Raw genomic sequence first — 21,616 nt, 5'->3', positions numbered from 1 at the left:
TGAAGAGTCTGTACATTGTCTCTTTTAATTTTCCTTTTGCCATCTAGCAAACGGTTAATGAGGACCTTTAGCTGCAAACTCCTTAACTGGTGAGCTCACCTTCTGGAGCTAGAGCAGCTTCGAGAACCTTTTTCCTTCATTATTACAGAGGGCTCTATCAATCTGCAACTACTCAACTAAACTGCCCACACAGCAATTTTCGTCATGTTCAATCTAATGCTCAGGAATCTAAGTTTAAATTTATATGAACAGCATGGAAGAGGAACACCCAGGTAGTAAATTCCACTTTTCCCCTTCCAAATGATTTGAGCAATGGCCTCCTTCATTAACAGGAAAGAGAATGAGGAGCTGGACATGTGAGGCTGGCACACCCAACGTCTGGGAATTTCCAGGCGTTTCAGAAGTGAGTGGGGAAAGCCCAGGTCAGCCGGTCAGGCCTGGGATGGAGCGTGAAGCCCGGGCTCGTGCAAAGCTCTGAGTGAAGGAGGGCAGGCATTTGGTCTTTTCCTCAACGCCAAAGGACAGTGAAGTCAGAGGGGCCAAGAAGGACCCTTGAAGGTAGTTTCAAAGTTAGTAGGTCTGAATAATTAAGGGTGGAAGTGGGGGTGGGGTGGATGGGGGGTGGATAGGGGGTGGATGGGGTGAACTGGTCATGGTTTCAAGGTTGCCAGGGTTGGGTGATGGGAACAAGGAGTTTCACTATACTATTCTGTCTACTTCTGTGCATGTTCAAAATTCTCTATCCAAAAAAAAAAAAAAAAGTTTGCAGGGGCTGAAGCCAAGGAAAGAAAGAAGTTTAAAAGGGAAAAATCCAGTTAAGTAAAACTAGCTACAAGTTTTCAAAGAAGGACAAGCCAATAGAGGCAGGAGAGGGTTACTGCCTGGGCAGAATTAAGATGTCCCTAGTGATGATTTCTGGAGGCTGAGGATATGGGGACTGTTCCTTTCTACATTATACACATTTGCAATGTTTCCAGCTTTCAAAGGCTGGAAAAGCAATAAAGATAAAAAGCATAAAATAAAAAATGCAAACCCGGCTTAAAAATGGCTGGAAAGAAATACCTCAAGATGGTTAACAATGGTTTTCTCTGAATGGTAGGATTATGAGTAAATTCTAATATTTCTATCATAAATGGATTGTTTAACAGCCTTTCTTTCTTTCTTTCTTTTTCCTTCCTTCCTTCCTCTCTCTCTCTCTCTTTCAGTCAAATAAAAACACACCTACAACACGCTCTGTCCTTGCTCCGCCACCTCCCGATCCCTGATTCCCCACCACACAGCAAGAGAAAGCACCACTGGCTGGCCTGGGCAGGGGGCAGTGAGCAGTGGCAGCTCACCTGACAGGTCTCCTGGCGGGTAAGGGTGAAGAAAGCACTTCACAGGCCACTTTGATTAAAGGTGAGCTAGGTAAATGAAGCCGCACGAGCAGGCATGTTCCTTCTACATAAGAAACAACTATTTTCCCACCAGAAATGTGACTCCAGTTTACAGCAGCCTGTGGCTTTTGTCATTATATTCCAGGTCCAGCGTGTGCGGCTAGCCCGGGGAACCTACCCTTTCTCCTGCCTGTGGTGTGCGGGGAATGCGTGCACGATCCCAGCAGACCGTTTCCCACAGACATAGGTTTGAAAAGCAGACTTCAGCATGTTTTCACACCCATTTGTGGCTTTTTCTATTTTAAAAAAGCCTCTCTACAAAATATAGTTAATAGTCTCTAATACACAAGTTTAAAAGAGGTGTGCCATTTTCAATAAGTTTTAAAGACATCTAAGCATCTCTGTGTATTTAAATGCCTGTTCACTAAATGCAACTGCTCCCAACCACTGCTTAACCTGATCCCAGCCTTTCTTTCAGCTGAAATCAAAGCAGCTTTCATATTAACCTTGAATTTGGAGAAGCAATCGTTTTCAAAAGCTTTATGACCTGTGACAAAACCCTTTAATGGTTTTTCTTGCATTCCGGAGAAGCTCTTTTAGTTTCTTGTTATTTTTTTGCCATACCAAACTCGCTCTTTTTTGGATCTAATTACTCAGTTTTGCTAATTAATCTCTTTTGCACAAAGAAGGAACCATTTTCTGATCCCCCAAGTTAACAAGAAATTATATCTGTCATTTATGCATGCTTATGAGCTTATGATAGGAATTCACCTTCCTGGTTGTCCCCAAACAATAGCACACTAACTGCTTCCTTTGTTTATATTAACTCGTCTAATCCTCACAATGCTGTGAGACAGATCTCTTCCTACAGATGAGGAAACAGGCCCAGGGAGGTCAGACACCTTGCATCAAGGTCTGGCTCCCACGCCTCAGCCCTTGATTACTACTTTATGGGATTTGCGTCTTAGTATCAGGTACCCAACTAATTTGTAATTGCTTCTTTCTTAACCCCTATAATGCTACAAGTACTCTCACTGTACCAGTTTTTAAAGGATCATACATTTACTCTGCAGAACACACACTTTAAGACAAATACGTAGAAGACAGTGTGATTTTCAACATAGTCAAAAGTGACTCCTTTATGGTGACAGTAAATATTCACTGAAATAAAAAACCTGCAACCAATAGTCACTTTCTACTTATGAATATACATATATCAATTACAGTTTTAATTTAGTTTTCATATAAAGCATTTTGAATTGCTAAATTTTCTAGGTACCTGAATGCCAATGCTTTAATTATCAACCCTTAATAGTTTTAACACTTCTGGATGGAAATCCTCTAAAAATGTATATTTCCTTTTTTTTTTTTTTTAAAGATTTTATTTATTTATTTGACAGAGAGAGACACAGCGAGAGAGGGAACACTGGCAGGGGGAGGGGGAGAGGGAGAAGCAGGCTTCCCGCGGAGCAGGGAGCCCGATGCGGGGCTCGATCCCAGGACCCTGGGATCGTGACCTGAGCCGAAGGCAGACGCTTAACGACTGAGCCACCCAGGCGCCCCTATTTCCTTTTTTTTAATAGCAGGATATAATTCATTATTAATAACTTAGGGTCCTTAATACAAATATTTCTTTTGTATTTTGCAATAGATGCTGATGTGGTAGAGTAGGGCAAAAGAGTCCAGTCCCCAGGATGTACTCTCAAATTTACTCGTCACTTGGTCACCAAAATGGAGTTAACACTGTTCAGATGCAAAACCTCCTGGTTAATTATAACCACAGTTATCACTGACTGGACCTGGCACATAAAATATTCCATTATTTCTCGATTAAAGGAATCTACTGCACAGAAGTTCTATGGGGTAGGTACTATGGATTTTCAGGTTTTATAGGTGAAGATATTCAGGCTCAGAGAGGTTAGGGGACTCGCCCAATGTCACACAGTGAACAGTGGAGCCTGCATTAGAACACTGTTGGACTCTACTGTCAATGTTCGTAACTATCGTACCACAGAGCCATGAGGTCTGGCCGTTTCCTGAAGGGTTTTAATCATCCCACGATGATCAGTCCCCTTGACTTCTTGTTTCTTAGCAGCTCTATGGAGATCGAATTCACGTACTATACCATTCACTCATTCAAAGTGTACAGTTTTAGGATATGCACAGTTGAGCCACCATCAGCACCATCAATTTTAGAACATTTCATCCTCCCCAAAAGAAACTGCACATCTGTTTTCAGCCACTTCCTATTTCTCCCCAACCTTCCCAGCCCTAGGCCACCACTAATCTACTCTGTCTCTACAGATGTGCCTATTCTGGACATCTCTTATAAATGGAATGAGATAGTATGTGGTCTTTTGTGATTGTTTTCTTTTATCTAACGATGTTTTCCAGGTCTTTCCATGTTGTAGCATGTGTCAGTCCTTCATTTCTTTTTATGACTGAATAATGTTCCACTGTATGGAAATACCACATTTATTTAACTATTCATGAGTTGACAGACATTTGGGTGGTTTCTACTTTTTGTGTGTCTCTTCACTTCCTAAACTTTTTTAAAAAAGTAATCTCTACACCCAACATGAGGCTTGAACTCGTAACTCCAAGATCAAGAGTTGCATGCTCTACTGACTGAGCCAGCCAGATGCCCCTAAAATAAACTTTTTATTGAGGCATAAAATACATGAAGTATATAAACCACAAGTGTACAGCTCAATGAATTTTTACAAAGTGAATACACTTAGGTAATCACTCCCCAGGTCAAGAAATAGAACATAACCAGAATTCCAGGAGTTCCTTTTGTGCCTTCCACTCAGTCTTTATACCCACCAAAGATAACTGCTTTTCTGACCTCTGCAATCTATAATCATAGATCAGTTATGCCTGATTTGCATTTATACAAATGGATTCCTTCAGTACGTATATAGTGTGTGGGGGGGTGTGTATCCACCTTCTTTTGCTCAACATGTTTGAGACTCATCCATGCTGTGTTTTGAACTTGCTCCGTACCACCACTGCTCCATACTCCCTTGTAAGAGTAAATCACATTTTATCCATTTTACTGTTGATAGATCCTTGGGTTGCTTTCAACGTTTTGCTATCATGAATAATGCTTCCATGAATACTCCTGTCCATATGTACTCGTTTCTGTTGCATATATATCTAAGAATGAAACTGGGTCATAAGTGTAGATCTATTCAGTTCCATTACATGCTGTACAACTATTTTCCAAAGTGGTCGCACCAAATTACATGCCTACTCCGTGTATGAGAGTTCCAATTGCTTCACACCCCCACTAACAATTGGTTTGTCAGCTTTAAAAAATGTTTAGCTATTCTGGTAGGAACACAGTAGTAACTCACTGTGGTTTTGATTTCCATTTTCCCTGTGGACTAATGATATTAAGCACTTTTCCTGTGCTTTTTTTTTTATTATTATATATACATCTGGATATGCATTCGATATTTTTATCAGATAAATGATATTCTAAATCCTCTTTAATTTTCATCTTTTCTTCTCAGTATAAAAGTAATATATGCCCATTTTTATAATTTCTACATTTACATTTTACAAAAATACAAAGTTTTAGAGATAACAGAAAATAAATTTTTTTTAATTAAAATTGCCTATAACCCCCCCAACACACCCATTGTTAACATTTTGGTATATTCCTTTTTTGTTCATGTTCTATACATAAACAAATGTTTATTACAAAATTAGCACCATGCTGTACAATTTAGAATCCTGCTTGTCTCACTGCTTGAATATTTATAAGTTGAGTATTTTTTACTGTCACTAATTTTTTTTAGAAAGTACCTGTTGAACTCTTCACATATTCTCAGTAGGAGTCCTTTGTTGGCTACAGATTATTATAAATGCCTTCTCCTCTGTGGCTTGCTTTTTCATTATTTTAATGGTGTCTTTCGATAAACGTAAGTTCTTAAATTTAATGAAAGCTAACTTATCACCTTTTTCCTTTAAGGTTAATGCTTTCTGTGTCCCACCAAAGTAATCTTTGCCTATCTCAGGGTCATGAGGTTATTATTCTATATTATCTTCTAGAAATGTACATTTTACCTTTCACACTTAGATCTATGAACCACGTGGAATTGACTTTTAAAGAAGGTGTGATGTAGGAATCAAATTTCATTTTTTTCCCATATGGATACCCAATTGATCCAGCATCCTTTTTTCCACTACACTGCAGTGACACCTTTGTTGAAAACCAGGTGACTCTATATGTATGGGTCTGTTTCTGGATTCTCAATTCTATTTCCACCTTGAGTTCTGAATAGCAACTGAATATTTATTATTTCAGCATCACCTTGCTAAAATTCCATCTCAATTTTAATCTTTCCATTTTATATTAATAATAATTTTCACTGAACACTTACTTTTTGTCTGGCACAGTTCTAAATGCCAGGGACTTATTTAATCTTCCCAGCAATTTTAAATTAGGCATTATTATCCCCATCTCATAGACTGGGAAATGTGAGGCATGGAGAAGTTAATTCTTTCCTCTGGAATATGGGCTGTATCTCTTCCCATTTTGTTGTCATTCCATCTACTTTTGTGGAGAAGCATCAGTAGCTCAAGCAACTTTAGGCAGTTACTGCTAATATCTTTAAAACGATGTTGTGTTTTTGCAACAACAGGCATAAGAGGAGCTTTGTTCCTTTAGCTTTTCATATACTCAGAATTTTGGAACTAGAAGACACCTGAAAAACTGTCTAGTCCAAACACCCATATAGCTGAGGAAGGAGAATTTCAGAGAAACCAGAGACATGCCCAAACTTACATGATGCAAAGATGAGACAAGAACCCAGCTCTCCTGCTCCTATTCCAGTGCTCTCTCTGGTATACCAAAACTGCCTCTCATCATGCAATGAATGTGTTGGATCGCTGAGACTCCTGAACCGGCTTCCAAGTTTACCTTGGTGCCAGATACTTGAGGATGCCTGACTGGTGGGTGCCAGATTATCTTGGCTTTAATGAGCAAGAAAACTGGAACCAATCAGCAGAGCTGGAAGCAGATGAACAGGCCACGGTCCAAATTTGGTTTAACAAGGTGCACTGAGACATCCATGAAAAAAAGAGAATTTCCGAAGCCCAGACCCCACAGAAATCAGGCTAGCTAGATTTGAATGGAACATAGGAATAAGACTTAGAGGGGTGGAGCTGTCTCTCCACTTAATCTTTCCACTGAGATTCTGTGTCCTCAAAACAGGAACTCGTTGGCAAGCATCCCAGAAGCCCACTTCTATGCCAGAGGCCTCGCATGACTATTTAGTTACTTGGATTTTTTGAGTCAAGGTATGATTTGGTAAAAAATGACCATATAACAAGGAGAGTTAAAACTGTTCACTCATCAATGCCCCCAGATGAATGGAGAAGACATGCACTTCCTTATGAGTCAACGGTTCTACAGAATTTTCCATTTTTCTCCCCAAGTTCACTATCAGGGGTCATACTATGAAAATAAGGTTTGTCTGAGATCAAGTACTTAGATTACCTGGAATCTGCCTGAGGTCAAAATGCCCTCTGACATAAGAGATTGCAAGAGGGAAAAAAATCAGTGTTTCAAAACCGAGATTAGAAATGACTTCACATAGAAGAGGAGTGTAGGAATAACAGCATTGGAAATACCAGGCATCATGAAGATGTCAGAAACAAACCCAGAAATGTATCCAAGTAGAAAGGTGCCCTGAAGTGGACCTTTTCTTTTCCAAAATCTATGGAAGAGTTATCAGGGGTTCCCTTCTAGAACACAAGGAACAGATTTTAAACATAGAGTTGTTTTTTGTTTTGTTTTGGCCAAATTAAATGTTGCATATAGATCTTATTTTTAAGCTACATGTGTCATACGTTTTCAGCTGATAGATTAAACTTTCCTAATGAAATCTGAGTTGCCTCTTCCAGTATAGTGTTCAATGTTCAGGAAGGCCACCCCTTGGAAACATGGCACTTCTGAGTCCAGCTCACTGAAGTGGACGAACCAGGTAGAAGAATAACCAATGCGCTAAGAGAATGGGGGTGCGGAGGGGCAGGCCTGACTCCAGGGGCTTAAACGAAGGTATTCTGTCTGAGATGAAGTCAAATTCCAAAAGGCTAGGGAAGGCTAAAACAGGAAAACAATTGCAAGAGCAGCACCTAGAAGGCTGAGAAAGACAGTTCAAGGTGAGGGGAATGGCTGGAAGGAGTGGTCCAGTACTGAGAGAGCAGACCCGTGCCAGGCCGCCTCCTGAAGGCCTCAGGGGAATATACAGGATTGATGTCCACGTGCATAGATTTGTCTGCTTGGGCGCTCTTGTGAGACAGGACAGGGACAGAGCTTCAGCAGGTTAGTGATGGAGCTTTAGCAGGTACACATAGCAAAAGGCTGCAGTGTTCTCTGCACAGTGCTTGAAGAAAGACTCTGATGTAAAGCGTATTTCTCCAACCAATAACCTAGGTGACAAGAGCCTAAGACCCTTGCAATGGTGTGTGTGTGTGTGCATGTGTTATAAGGGCACGGGCTATAAGGTGGGGTCCAGCCAGGGCCACAGAGCGAGGCAGGGTAAAGTATCTTGTGCAAGGTTAGGAGTAGTGCAGAGCACAATGTGATGTAATGCTTTACGTCATCTCAGGGTTGGGTGCTGTGTACGCAGCAGGACAAACAGCAGATCAGGTCTCCCACCAGATGTCCAACTTCAGCTTCTGTAGGAATGCAGCAATTATACTGTCCCTGCAGTGCACTGATAAAATAGTTCTCATGTTGGGGCTGGTAGAGCAAGGCATGGCCATATTCTTCCTTAAAGGGAGTGAACGTCCTCAATGAGACTCTTTGTGGGAAGGGGCAAGTCCCCAGATGGCAGATGTAGAATGAAAGAAGTAAGCCCACGGCCTCTTTCTAGAACCTCTTAGGTCTAGACTTTTGAAAGGCAGATGTTGAGGTGTGGGTGCCTGGATGATGCTCACAGTGTGGAGACAGGTCAGGACCTGGGTGGGCCTGGATCTGGAAGCAAGTGTAAAGCAGGCCACTTCCTGATGCTTTGTGTTACTCTCTGCCGATCTTCCTTTAGCTGTCCTCTAACCTTCAGGAAACTCCTGTCGAAAAGTTATGGTCTAGTTTCAGCTGTGCCTGAGGTTCTAAGCAAAGAATTATGGGGACCATACTTGGACCAAAGTGTTAACAAGTCCCGTCAGCCCTTAAGTTGGTGAGCAGAGGGAATGGTGATTAGGAAGAAGGAAGTGAATGGGTGAATATCCCTGTGGTCCAGCTGTCTTCCCATCTGGGAATCCTTCTCCTCTGCTAACCTTTGGAACTCTGAGCTTCTTTGACTAGAGAAGGCAGTTTCCTTTTTGCCGGTCCCTTGGTAGTAAAGGCTTTCAAGCAATTCCTGGCTCTCTGGTGGGTAGCCTGTAGGTCAGTATGGATATATTTTAAAGAGTTTGGGAGCTCCTGGAGGGTGTGAGGAAAGTAGTCAGGGTCAAAATCCTTAACTGCTATATAAGGGAGCATTTTGTATTCGGTGTGGAAGGCAAGTAAACTCAGCCATGAGGAGGTAGGTAACTCACTCATCCTTCAAGCATTAATAGGAAGCATGACATCAGGTATATTCCAATTTATCCCATTCATCTGGCCCATGGATCTGAGAAGGTATTGAACGTTTCTGCACTTACATTCTTATTTAATTGCACTGTGATCCAAGAAATGATGTATATGATACCAACAACTTTTAAAAACATGCTTTTTTTTTTTTTTTTAATGTTTTCCGTGTGCTTGAGAACAAAGTGTAATCTTCATTTGTGGGTACAGTATTCTACATATGGTTATGAGAGCTAGCCTGTTAGCTGGGCTATTCACATTTTCTACAGTTTTAACAAATTTCTGCTCTGTTTGAACCAACATTTCCTGGGAAAAGTGTGTTAAAGTAACCCACTATGAAGATGAATTTATCAATTTCTTCTTGTTTTTTGGTCAACTGTTATTATATATATTTTGAAGCTATATTATTTAGTAATATATATTCAGACATATTTTCCCAATGAAGTGACCATTCTAAGCATCATTTAGTGACTCTCTTTATATTTAGTAATGTATTCTATCTTAAAATCGATTTACCAAACATTAACAAAAAATATACTAGCTCTCTTTTGCTTAGTACATGACTGGTATAGCTTTTCTCACCTTTTCACATTTAATCTTTGTGTCTTCGTGTTTATTTCTCTAGTCTAACAGTCTTTGCTTTTTAACTATAGAGTGAAATTTGATGTGCTTATTAATTTGGCACCTTCATATGTGCTTGTTTTTTATTTATTTATTTATAAAGATTTTACTTATTTACTTGAGAGAGAGCAAGTGAGAGAAAAAGCACAAATGGCATGGGCAGGGGGAGAGGGAGAAGCAGACTCCCCGCTGAGCAGGGAGTCCAAGGTGGGACTCCATCCCAGGACCCTGGGATTATGACCTGAGCCAAAGGCAGACCGCTTAACTGACTGAGCCACCCAGGCGCCCCTCGTGTGTGCTTTTTATTTGTCCTACTTCTTTTTATTTTTTTCTCTTGTCATGTCTTCTTTTAGATTGAAGTGTTTTTGCTTTTCTCAGTCCATTTGCCTCTCTCTACTAGTTTGGAAGTTATTTACTGTATTTTCCCTATTATTTAAAAGATATTTGAAATGTTTATGGAACATGAACACTATAAATACAGTAAATATTATATAAAATATAAAATAATGCAGAAACTGAATATTAAAAAGCATATGTTTATATGTTTTAAATTCTGTTCCAAAGTTAAATCCTAATATGACAAAATTTTTTCAAATATTAATGGTTTTTAGAAAAAGACCCTTGGCTTGACAATTAATAGCACTCTAATACTAGAAAATGAAAATAAGATCTAATAGCCATGTTTGATATTTTGTGTCTATTTTTTAAGATTTCCACTGTGGCAGGGCCAAAAGTAGAAATAGGAACTCTTCCTATTCAAGCAAATGAATTCTGTTTATCACTATGACATGCATGAAAGGCAGAGTAGAGTCTGGTTATTGTTTTATGCATTTCTTAGAGGAGCAGAGGGGGCTTCTATTGTTAGAATTATAACAGGTAATTCTCATTTTTCGTTCAGTACCTGTAACCACAGAGTATGATTACCTAGTAAGTCATCTTATACCTTCCCCTTATCTCCAAACATTTGTGAAGTTAATATCTTTATAGGCTCTCCTTTTTTTTTCTTAAGATTTATTATTTGAGAGAGAGAGAGAATGCATGCAGGGGGTTGAGAGGGGGAGAGGGAGAGGGAGAATCTCAAGCAGACTCCCCATTGAGCGTGGAGCCCGACTCGGGGCTCAATCTCATGATCCTGAGATCATGACCTGAGCTGAAATCAAGATTCGGATGCTTAACCAACTGAGCCACCCAGGCACCCCCTACGCTCTCCTTTTCTTTTTTCTTTTTTCTTTTTTTTTTTAAAGACTTTATTTATTTATTTGAGAGAGAGAGAGAGAGAAACAGCATGAGAGGGGAGAGGGTCAGAGGGAGAAGCAGGCTCCCCGCTGAGCTGGGAGCCTGATGTGGGACTCGATCCCAGGACTCCAGGATCATGATCTGAGCCGAAGGCAGTTGCTTAACCAACTGAGCCACCCAGGCGCCCCTCCTTTTCTAATACAAGCACTTAAAGCCATAAATTTTCCTCCAAGTACTGCTATAGCTGCACTCTTGCATGTTTCTTGACTTTTTTTTACGCTTACGTTTACTAGAACTTTATCTTTGGCAATCCTAAAGGTTTTGGTTTAGGGTTAATTCCTCCAGAAAGCATATGCTTATGATTCTGCCTGGTTTCCGGAAACATTGTTCACAAGGTGCCACTTTAAACTAAGCACCTGGCTTAGAATTTTATGGACCATGTAGATAGTGTTAATTCAGGTGGTGAGATAACTGTCTGGGTCACTAGGCATCAGAAGATACCATTAGGCTAGCTACTTTAGCACATACATCTTTCTTTGATCATCTGCTCTTGTTTTACTCCTGGCTTCTAGGGACTTGTCATACACTCTGGCCAGCTTAGCCATATATTTTAAAAAGATGCATCATTTTAAAGAGTTTTGGTGAAGAAGAGTTTTTCAGGCTATCCATTCTACAATATTACTAAAAATGTGATAAGCAAATATTGTATATATACCTGTGTATACATTTTTCTGAGAAGAGAGTCTATTGCTATCATGAGGTGCTCAAAGGCACCCGTGATCCTAAAGAGATTAAAATCACTGCCATATGTTCTGTTTCAGCCTTACACAAATTAAGACAGCAGATTTTATCTGATGTATCACAGGTCTCCAGGTCAAAGGGAATTCTGCATTAAAATTCTAAATTTTAATTCTAAATTAAAATCATTTAAAGTTGATTTTCATTCTCAAAATGTCACCTGATTCCTACGTTCTGGTATTACCTTAGTGTTATCTCCATATACCAATGGAACCTTCAAACATTCCCAAGACAGTGGAATTAAAAAACAAACTTACTTCCAATGTCTTAACATACCATTAAGACCTGACGCCAGCTTTCTAGTTCTCCAAACTGATGGATGAGCATATTGTCACTGTAGATGCACCTGCTTGTTAAAAGGCCTTTTCTTAACTAGCAAGCCTGTTTGCCAATAGAATTAAAGAAAAAAAAAAATCTGGCTTTTTGTATCACAAAATTTTTCTGTTTGTTTGCTTGTTTACTATCATGTTAAGGTTCATTCAGGAAGTTAATTTTAGCAGGAAATTAGCACTCTTTGAATTTGGAAATGGCAAGGATGCAGACAGGAGAGAGATGGAGAAAAAGGACAAAATAACACCAGGAAACAGATTGCTGTGGAAGCCTGTAGGTTTGAAATGAGAGAGCAGTGTGAGCCATGCAAGAGACTCACGCCAGAGAAAATGGGGAAGTGAGCCTCAGATAAGCCACCTCACAGAGCTGGAGGAACGAATGTCATGAACATAAGATGTTAAGTCTGATCTCACAGTCTCACTGAGACATGAGGAGATGGACTGAAAGACCTGATTGTGATGGGGGAAAGGTATACCTAATTCCAAACAAACAGACTTGTTTTAGGAGAGCACGTGGAGTTGGCTTATACGTCAGCATATCAGCCTCTAGGCAACCCACAAACTTGGGGTAGATGCACGCTGAAAATAAAAAGTGCAAGGCAAAAAACAGAAAAAGAAACATGGAAAGTATACAACAGGTTGCCTGGTTAGATCGACTAGACCAAATACAGGGAACCATGCATGATACTCTGGATATGGAGATATCCAAGGAATGCCCTGCCCTTAGGAAGCAAGCAGAAAAGGGGAATTAAATCCGGAAACACTGATATTTATGGCTGCATTAAAGACGTGAAGAAAATGTGCTAATAGGATAGGAATAATTCATTTTGCCAGGAAGAAAGAAAAGCTCCGCAGAGGTTTTATCTTGCTCTTGAAGTCTGACACAGAAGTAGGCAGGGAGGCCGGGCATTCTAAGTAGAGGGCAAAGGGCAGGCTCAGAGGCAGGGTAGAGTGCAGTGGTTATCCAGAGCCTGGAGTGGCCAGCCACCACCAAAGATGTGTGCGTGCGTGCGTGTGTGTGTGCGCGCGCATGCGCACGCGCATGTGTGTTGGGAGGTGGGGAAGGTGGGAAAGGAGGCACTGGGGATTAATCTTGAAGAACTTTGATAACAAAGCTCTACCAAAAACAGTAAGGACCATATCCATAGGTACAAAGAGATTTTCCAGCAGAAAAGCACTCTAATCTGGCTGTGTGTGTACATAATAGAAAAGATAACTGGGTAGCAAAGTGGAGGGTAGATAGGGAGGAGGGAAGGAAATTATTGGAAAGGCTATGACAACACTGCTGAGAAGAAGAGGAATCAGATGTGGTTCCAGGATTCCTTAAAAAAAGAAACTTTGGTTGACTATGTGGCAGGTGATGCCTTTATAAAAGGAAGGGTCAGAGAAGGAACAGGTTTGGGGGGGAAGCAAGGTCCCAGCAGCCTTGTCCTGGTGCCTGTCATGCTCTTCCTCCCAGCAAACCCCCAAATTTGGATCACTGCAACTTCTCCCACACCCTGGAGGCTGAGGATTACTGAAGAAAGCCACCCGGACTTGGCAGTATTCCAACTCAGCATACCTGAAGAGTGTTCCATAACACTCTGTGTGATGGGATTCTGGTCAGCTCCCTCCCGTTCCCTCTGCTTTGGTTCCCCCCCACCCCCCACATCCCTTCCCTGCCCCCCTGGCCCTCAGCAGGGGTTCCACTTCCTCTCCCAGTTAGAAGGGATCTTATCAGGTGTGAACACTCAGCCGCAGCACCTGGTCTGTCCTCTCGGTCTCAAAGGAAGAGGCGTTCACCCTCCATGTCTTGGCCTCACTTAGCACTTACACTCTGAATCACTCCCACCTTCTTCTTTTAAGGCCTTGGGAAATACTCAACTCCTCTCTTTCCTATATTTTCAATTTCTCCTTCTCCGAAGTCTCTTATCTCCCAATAGAGAAACATGTTAAAATCCTTCCATCTTAAAAACAAAGAAAAAGCCTGCTCTGCCACTGCCCTCCTGCCTCTGGTACCTTTCACAGCCAAGCTTCCCGAAGAAAGCAATCTCCGGCTGCAGGTGAGGGACAAGGAGGGCTGTGTGGCTGGAGGGGAGTAAGAGAGAGAGGGACGTGGGGAGCAGTGTTAGGGAGGTAGAGTTAGCAGTGGGTCACAGTAAGAACCTGGATTTTTATCCTCGGCATGACATGAGAACCTTGGAGGAAGTGAAGCAGGGGAATGGCCTGAGGGGGATGGGCATTCTGTAAGGACTGCCTTGACCTCAATATGTGGGAAGAAAAGGGCAGATGCAGGAGACCAGTTAAGAGGCTCCCGCAGCTGCCCAGACACCAAGTCCTGCCCCGATTTCCTTTCCTGGCTAATGCCTCCCTCCAGTTCTGGCTCCTCAGCCTCTGTTGTGGTTGGGCACTTGCCACCTCTTACCTAGACCAATGCCACTGCTCTAATCCAGCCTCCTCACTGCTGCCAGAGTGATCTCTCCAACCTGCAAGTTGGATCCTGACTCTCTCCTGCTTAGGACTCTTTGCTTACCACTGCACTCAGGATATAACTCCTTAGCAGAGCATGCAAGCCCCTTTCCCGACAACCTCACAGGTTCCTCCCATCCCAAGTTTCGGCCACACTATATTTTTGGTTCCTTTCAGGACCAAAGTCTTTGTACCTCAGGGTCTCCCCACACTCCATTTCCTTAGCCTGAAATGTTCTTCCTCCCCATTCTTCATTTGGCTCACCCCTGTTTCTTCTCAAGTCTAGGTTAAAATGTTATTGTCCATCTTAAATGTCGGACCCACCCCAGTCCCACATTTAAACCATGGGTCATTCCCACATTTACTTATTCGATTTTACTTGATATTAACCTGGAGAGGACAGGAAGTGCAAGTGTTTCCCGCTATTGTACATCTAGCATAGAGCATAGAGAGTGGTCCTCGATCATATTTCTTGAATGAACAGATGCTCTTGTTCTCCAAGTCGAAATGCTGCCTTCTCCATAAAATCTCAACTTCCCAGTGGGGCCTACCAAGGAATTCATGGTCTCCTCCTGGCTTTATCTACATACAACTACCACCCCACTTGAACCTCATGCTCCCAGTATTCCAAGCTCTGTGTAGTTCCCTCTAAAACACCATGCTTCTGTCACCCTAGGGCTTTGTACACACTCTTCCCTCTTCCTAGAAAACCCTTCGCCTCATGAGTGCCTGTAAACACCAGCAAAGAGTCACTGAGCACCTACTCTGGGCCTGGGCATCTGTGGCAGTGAATGGCAGGAAGTCAGATAGAAACAAGATTAGTAAATCAACCAACAGTGGGTGATGAGTGGTGAGGAAAGAGGTCAAGCAGGGAAGGAGGAGAGAAGGTGGGGGTGGGGGGGATGACAGGCAGAAAGGGGAGGGAGGGCCTTACTGAGGAAACAACCAGTCAAATCTTGAGTCAGCCATGGGGCTCTCCTGGGAAACAGTGCTGCAGGCAAAGGGAATGCGGGGGTAAAGGCTGAAGAGCATGTGATGAGGGGGACTGGCGTGAAAGCTCTGCAGGTTCCCACGAAGAGAGAGACAGAGAAAGAAGGGTTAAAGAAAGCACCTGGAGGAAAGAAGTCCAAAAATTAGAACCAAGAGCAAGTAGGGCCCTCCAAGTCCAAGGAAGAAAGAGTTTCAAGAAGGAAGAGCAAAGAGCCAAATGCTGCACAGATGTTGGGTGAACTGAGGTCAGGGACAACCTGTTTGTTGAACTCCCTGAAGCTATGTTGCAAAGGGAATAAGGAACAAGTGGGAAGTGAGAAAGGAGCGGTAGAGGCTCAGGCCACTCTTGCAAGGTATCCTCATGGACACAGGAAGGTGGAAGTTCCTGAGGTGGAGCAGGGCTGAGCAAAGGTTTTGTAGGATGAAGGAGACTGAAGTTTGCACATACAGAGGAGGAAGCCAGACCAGAGGGAAACGTCAAGGGCTGGGGAGCGTGACTTGTCGGGGGAGATATACCAAGAGGGGAGAACAGAACCCAGGAGTGGGTTCTGGCCTGGTTGCTGGGGTTTGCCCGAACATTCACTCACAAGCTCCAGGACTTCCATGCTCTCTTTCCCTTCCCAGAGGCGGATCCAGAGACATCCTGTCAGCAGTTTGTTCTCGAAAACTACTACCACGCATTCTATTGGGCAGGTTCTCTGGTCTAAGCCTGGAACACAGGGACACAGTCTCTCCACATCCTACTTTGGCACCGCCTCCAAAGGCATTAGTCATGACAAGAAACTCTTAGCAGGTGACAAATATAGCCACGTGGGGAAGTTACAGAGTTTAGGAATTCTATGAAATTCTTACAGGCTTTGCTCCTAGTCTCTCATTCCTATTCCCTTACTGGGACAGAGCTCCCTAGTCCCTCCTCCTTGGGGAAGGGAAAGCCATGCAACCAGGAAGGCAACAGAGGCAAATCAGACAGGAAGACTGGCGCCCCCTACAGCAAAGCAGGTAACCTGCATCCCCGAGGTCCCTCAGACTGGATGATGTCTGTTTATCTGAGCGTTTTCTTACAACCGGACAGTAGGATGGCTCCTACTTTCTTTGAGTCAGATGGCCCCACTCTGTGGGGACAGGAAATATGAGCAGGTGGCTGAATAGAGGGGTGTGCTCCTTGGGTGGGAATTTCAGGGTTCAGAGATGAAAGCAGCAAGGAGAGAGACAGGCAAGACGCATATGACTATGGGTATCCAGCCCAGGCATTCCCTACGGACTTCTGCTGCGTTGTGGTTAAGGTGTAAAGTCCCCAGAAATCCTCAAGGAGGGATGGGTTTGTTTGTTTACTTATTCCTATTCATTCATTCACTCATTTTCCCAGTGGTTTCTGGTATATTCACAGCGTTGTGCAACTATCAACTATTGAATTCCAGAACATTTTCAACACCCCAAAAAGAACTCCCAAACCCATTAGCAGTCATTACCCATTCCCTCTTCTCCCCAGCGCCCAAATCCTTCATTTCAAAGCCCTGACTAGGATAATGCTGCCACATTCAAAGGCAGAACACTCATTAGAGAATAAAACAATAGAGAAACTAGCCGTGAGAGAGGTGGTGAACATCAATTTCCTGTAGGATCTGGTGGGGGCCTGGATCGGCTAAGCTGAGGAACGGTCCTGTCTAACAATTTCCCCTCGAGACTGAAGCAAAGCAGTAAGCCTTGTCTAATTGAAGAGAATGGGTTCCTATTATTACTCTGGACTTGGGTCAGCCCAGTAAGGAGGCCCTGACGGCCACGGAGAAGTCTGGACACAGGCTGCCATGTACCTCAGACCTCATGAGGGCAGAAGTGACTCCGTGACGTGTGGCAACGGGCTACAGCACATGGAAGAACATAAAGGGTGCTCAGCGGAGGGGTGGTGATGCAGGGGTGCATGCCAGCTCTTACTCAGTACCTCGGGCATGCCCACATGAGAGACAAGACTTGTTCTGGAAGCCCCAACAGGGACGCATGGGACCAATGGAAGGAAACACAGCAAGACAGCGGTATTTCAGACCACGACAGGGAAGGATTTCCTAACAGTCATGCAATCTTCAGGCTGAACGGGCTGCCTATAAGGTAGAGAGTTAAAATGCAATCTGGATATCCAATAAGTGGATGCTGTGGAGGTAATCTGAAAACCAGAGGGTGATGGGACAACCGTGGCACTCCACACTGGAGCGGTGAGGTCAACTGTGAGGTGTGTTGCAAGTGATCTGTTATAGCAATAAGACACAGGAGGTGTGTGATTTACCACCTTTAGATTCTGGGTTATCTTTATAACGCCGCTCTTGTTCACTTGCATCATTCAGTATTTTCTTGAGTGGATTGCTCCATGTTGAAGTTAGCGGGCCGGGTAATGCTCAGGGGAACGTTTCGCTCAAGTGTATTTTTAAGCTCCAGGAGGCAGGGAATCAGCAGGACTGGTAGAATCCCTTCCAGAGCTGAGATTCCTTGAGGGGAGGGGGCACCCCCTCCTCAGCCTGCTGACATAATCCTGACCTCCCAGAAAACAGGCGTCACTGCCTTTCTGCAGAACTGATCTGAGGCTGTCAGGTCTAAGTCTCACACCTATAGGAGATACTAGTCACCAGTCCCAAGGGTACATGTGAACGCCAAAGAATGGGACAGTGAGGACTAGATAAAGTTAACATCTGCCTGAGTGTCTTATTTGCACAGAACAGTCATTCAGATGATTTCAGCAGGTCCAAAGGAAAGTCTGACCTCTATATTTTCTTTAAATAAAAATGGTTATAGTTGATGTAAATATGCCCAGAAAACATTATTTGCTTCTTGAAACATTAAACATTTTTTCCTCTAAGCAAAAATTGACATGAACTGGTAACTAACGGAACCCAAACTCAGCCAACCTCGCCCCAATCCAAACTGGAATTGACTTTCGCTTTTCATCCCCCTGGATAAATAGCCTTGGCAGAAACCCTTGTCCCAAAGGCCAACTGTAGAAGTGCCACCATAAAACCACTTGACTGACCAACTCCAGCCTTTTCGGATTCTTCCCTAACTACTTTTCCATGTCCTTTTTCTGCTGCTCTGCCAAATGACCAGATGTTAATGACTCCTCTGGAATGCAGGAATAACTAAGCAGATGGAAGGTATCTGATCACCTGGTGCAGTGCGCTACTGGGCAGCCTGTGATTTCTGGCACCTCATAATTTTTTTTTATTACAAAACTTTTTTTCATTACAAAACTATTATTACCACATTATAAAAATGTGGAAACTAGAGAAAAGAGAAAAATCACTTATGATCCCATCATCCTAATAAAATTGCTGCTTGCATTTTGGTGAGTTGTCTACTTTCCTCCAGGGCTCTCTGTGTATGTAGTTCTATGGACTACATACATTTAGCTTATTTGTCCCCACCTCCTCTGAAAAGCATGTCTGGTGGCTTAGATAAATGTGTATCATCTGACAGTCAACTGCATGTAGACACAGTCTCTCCCAAACCAGCTTGTCCTCTCGCCGCCCTGGCTTCTAACTTGTAAATTCCATCTCTGCATCATCCAGGTTGAAACTTTTCCTCCACCTTGGGTAGTGCAAAGACTCCTCTCCCTCAACCCCAACATCCATTTCCAGTGATTCTTCAGTCATTACCCCTTTGTCACATCTGCCCTCCCCGCCCTCCTTAGTATTGCCACCACCCCTGGTCCCATTTATGACCCATTTCCATAAGTAATTACGAAGCTTTTCTGCCTCTACTTTGCCTCCTTCTCCTTCATCTTGTACTGCTAAATTATTTTCCTTACTTTGACTGCTCTCCTTGAACAAGAGATTGAAAACAACTAGTTTTCAATTGTCTGGCACAGAACATTCTTTGGTTGGTAATTTACAAACGTGTACCATTTGTGCCCAATCTACTTTTCCTGCCCTATCTTTTACCACTTCCCTGTATATAAGGGTGGATACCCATCACCCTCTGGTTTTCAGATTACCTGGTACTCTGCTACCCTAGACAGCAGACGTAGTGTGTAGTGTATAGAGCGAGTGGGGCAGGACATGTGCCTGCTCTCTGGGGTCCCTGCAAGAATACCATCCAGGCCAGCTGAGATGCGGTAACAGCTGCTAGACCTTGCCTTCTGCCACTGACAGCTATAAAAGTGGACAAGATAAATGCAACAACTTTTTTCAAGCATTAGACTCCAAACAGAGCAGGGCTGTGAACCCAGAGAGAAGGGAAATACAGGAAGTGAGGTTCATTGTTACCAGGCTTCTTGCCTGGGAGCACTTTTCATGCTGGAGCTCACATAGAGTGACATGCTCAAGCCTTTGCACTTAGCAAATGTTGTTCAGAAGACGAGAACCCAGGGGCGCCTGGGTGGCTCAGTTGGTTAAGCGACTGCCTTCGGCTCAGGTCATGATCTCAGGGTCCTGGGATCGAGCCCCGCATTGGGCTCCCTGCTCCGCGGGAAGCCTGCTTCTCCCTCTCCCACTCCCCCTGTTTGTGTTCCCTCTCTCGCTGTCTCGCTCTCTGTCAAATAAATAAATAAAATCTTAAAAAAAAAAAAAAAAAGAAGACGAGAACCCAACCCAGTATTTGCTTTTTTAAGTAGGCTGCTCACATTCTGGATTTTAAAAATCTGTAATTATTCCAAAATTTCTAGGGGAACTTTTCTCTCTTTATGTTTTATGCTTCTTTCAATTTTTTTTAGTTGAAATTACTGAGCAACCTTGCCTACAGTTTCAAGGAGGACTCCCACTAAAAGAAGGTAAAAGCATTTTTAGGCAATGACATTTTCTGTCTCTCAGCCTCCAGCTACTAATCTTCACTGCCTACTACAGTAGAGAAGAGATCACACACGGAACCTATGTGGAGTTTTACGTCAATGAGATACAGACACCTTGGCAATATTTTAAAAGACTTTGTCGCAGACTGAAACCTCAAGGGTGGATACCCATCATCAGCAAGCCGTCAAAGCCCACGACAGTGCTGAAGCCGTATCCAAGAATGACTAAAGCCAAGGCAGTCACCTAGACGCCAGCCTAGAGAGGGGCAAGAAGTAGCTAGACTAGAAGCAGCACATGGGAGGGGCATTAGAACGGGGATTGATAGGGTTTGCTCTTCTCACACCCCACACACTTTCCTTCCCCCTCGCCCCACCGTAGTTTTCAAATCCCATACTCTCTCCTGCTTAGTTCCATCCCAAAAGAATGTTTAAAGAGCCCCTACCAGCTGCCTTTCGTAATCTGCTGGACAGATGAAGACCTCCTGGGAGTAGGGCAGGCTTCTCCAGTGCAGGTCTGGGGGGCATTCGGTAGGGAAGGTGCTCCTACTACCCACTGCTGAGTATGCCTTTGGAGAGTACCTCCAAATCATCCCAATCTGTTGGTAACTGCAGGTGAAGAACCCAATGCTTCTCCTAAGCAGAGCTTAAGGGCTTTCTTCTTGAACACACTGCATCCAAACTGCAACTTCCTGAGGAGCCAAGGCCTGGAAATAGTCCTTCTGCCCTCCCTGCTGCATCCGCGGAGGCCCGGAAGAGTCCCGGGGAGAGGACCTTTCTTATTTTCACCCTTGTCAAAGTCACCACAGGAACACAATCTTTAAGTCCCATACTGTGAAGTCTTAGGAACAAAGCAAACCCAACCCTGCACATTATATCGCCTGGGGAATACACGGCAGCCAGGCTGACCAGAAAGGCACGCAGACGGCCTGCTACCCAGAAAAGTATAGAAATTTCCATCCTACCATCAGCAAGTGGCTTGCAGGAGAGGGCATCATCGAGGTCGCGGGCAGTTGATGGGTCAATGGTGAAGATACAGTCTTTCCTAGGAAAGATTGAAGATATGATTAGCGATGCCACAAATACTAGAGCCTTTACCCCACTGTACTAGAGTTTTAAAGAACGGTTACTTTGCAAACGTGCAAATGGTAGGCAAAGGGAAGAGTGACTTCTGTCATGGCTCTCTGAGAAGGGGATCTTTAGTCAACAGTGAGATGGGAGAGACAAATGTGGGAAGCTACCAAGACTCCACAGTATCTCTGAGGGTCTTCCTCTTTCTGTGACCTGGCACCTACTTCTCCTTGAGCCTGAGCAAGAAGTGTGAGTGGGTAGAGTGAGGTGGCTTCCATGGACGAGGCTTCCCAGAAAGTTTTCTGACATGAGGAGCAAGTGCCTTTGGTAAGTTACTCTCCGAAGGTAAGTTCTTGCTTTTGCCTCCCTCTTCCTCAGTGGCTAATGGGAACCTGTC

General features: G+C 43.4%; 1 protein-coding gene across 3 annotated transcripts in view; it reads right to left on the bottom strand.

The window, feature by feature from the left end:
* Positions 1-21,616, bottom strand: part of DIS3L2 (DIS3 like 3'-5' exoribonuclease 2) — a 351,578-nt gene that overhangs the window by 114,618 nt on the left and 215,344 nt on the right. For all 3 annotated transcript variants that reach the window (XM_078071456.1, XM_036069241.2, XM_078071457.1), the window contains one exon: positions 21,114-21,193. In XM_078071456.1, coding sequence (XP_077927582.1) covers positions 21,114-21,193 — 80 coding nt within the window. The remainder of the gene's footprint in view (positions 1-21,113; positions 21,194-21,616) is intronic.

The sequence above is a fragment of the Halichoerus grypus genome, chromosome 4, assembly GCF_964656455.1.
Source record: "Halichoerus grypus chromosome 4, mHalGry1.hap1.1, whole genome shotgun sequence".
Lineage (NCBI taxonomy): Eukaryota > Metazoa > Chordata > Mammalia > Carnivora > Phocidae > Halichoerus > Halichoerus grypus.
Note: the sequence above shows the minus strand (reverse complement) of the source record. Positions and strands in the feature narration are given on the sequence as shown.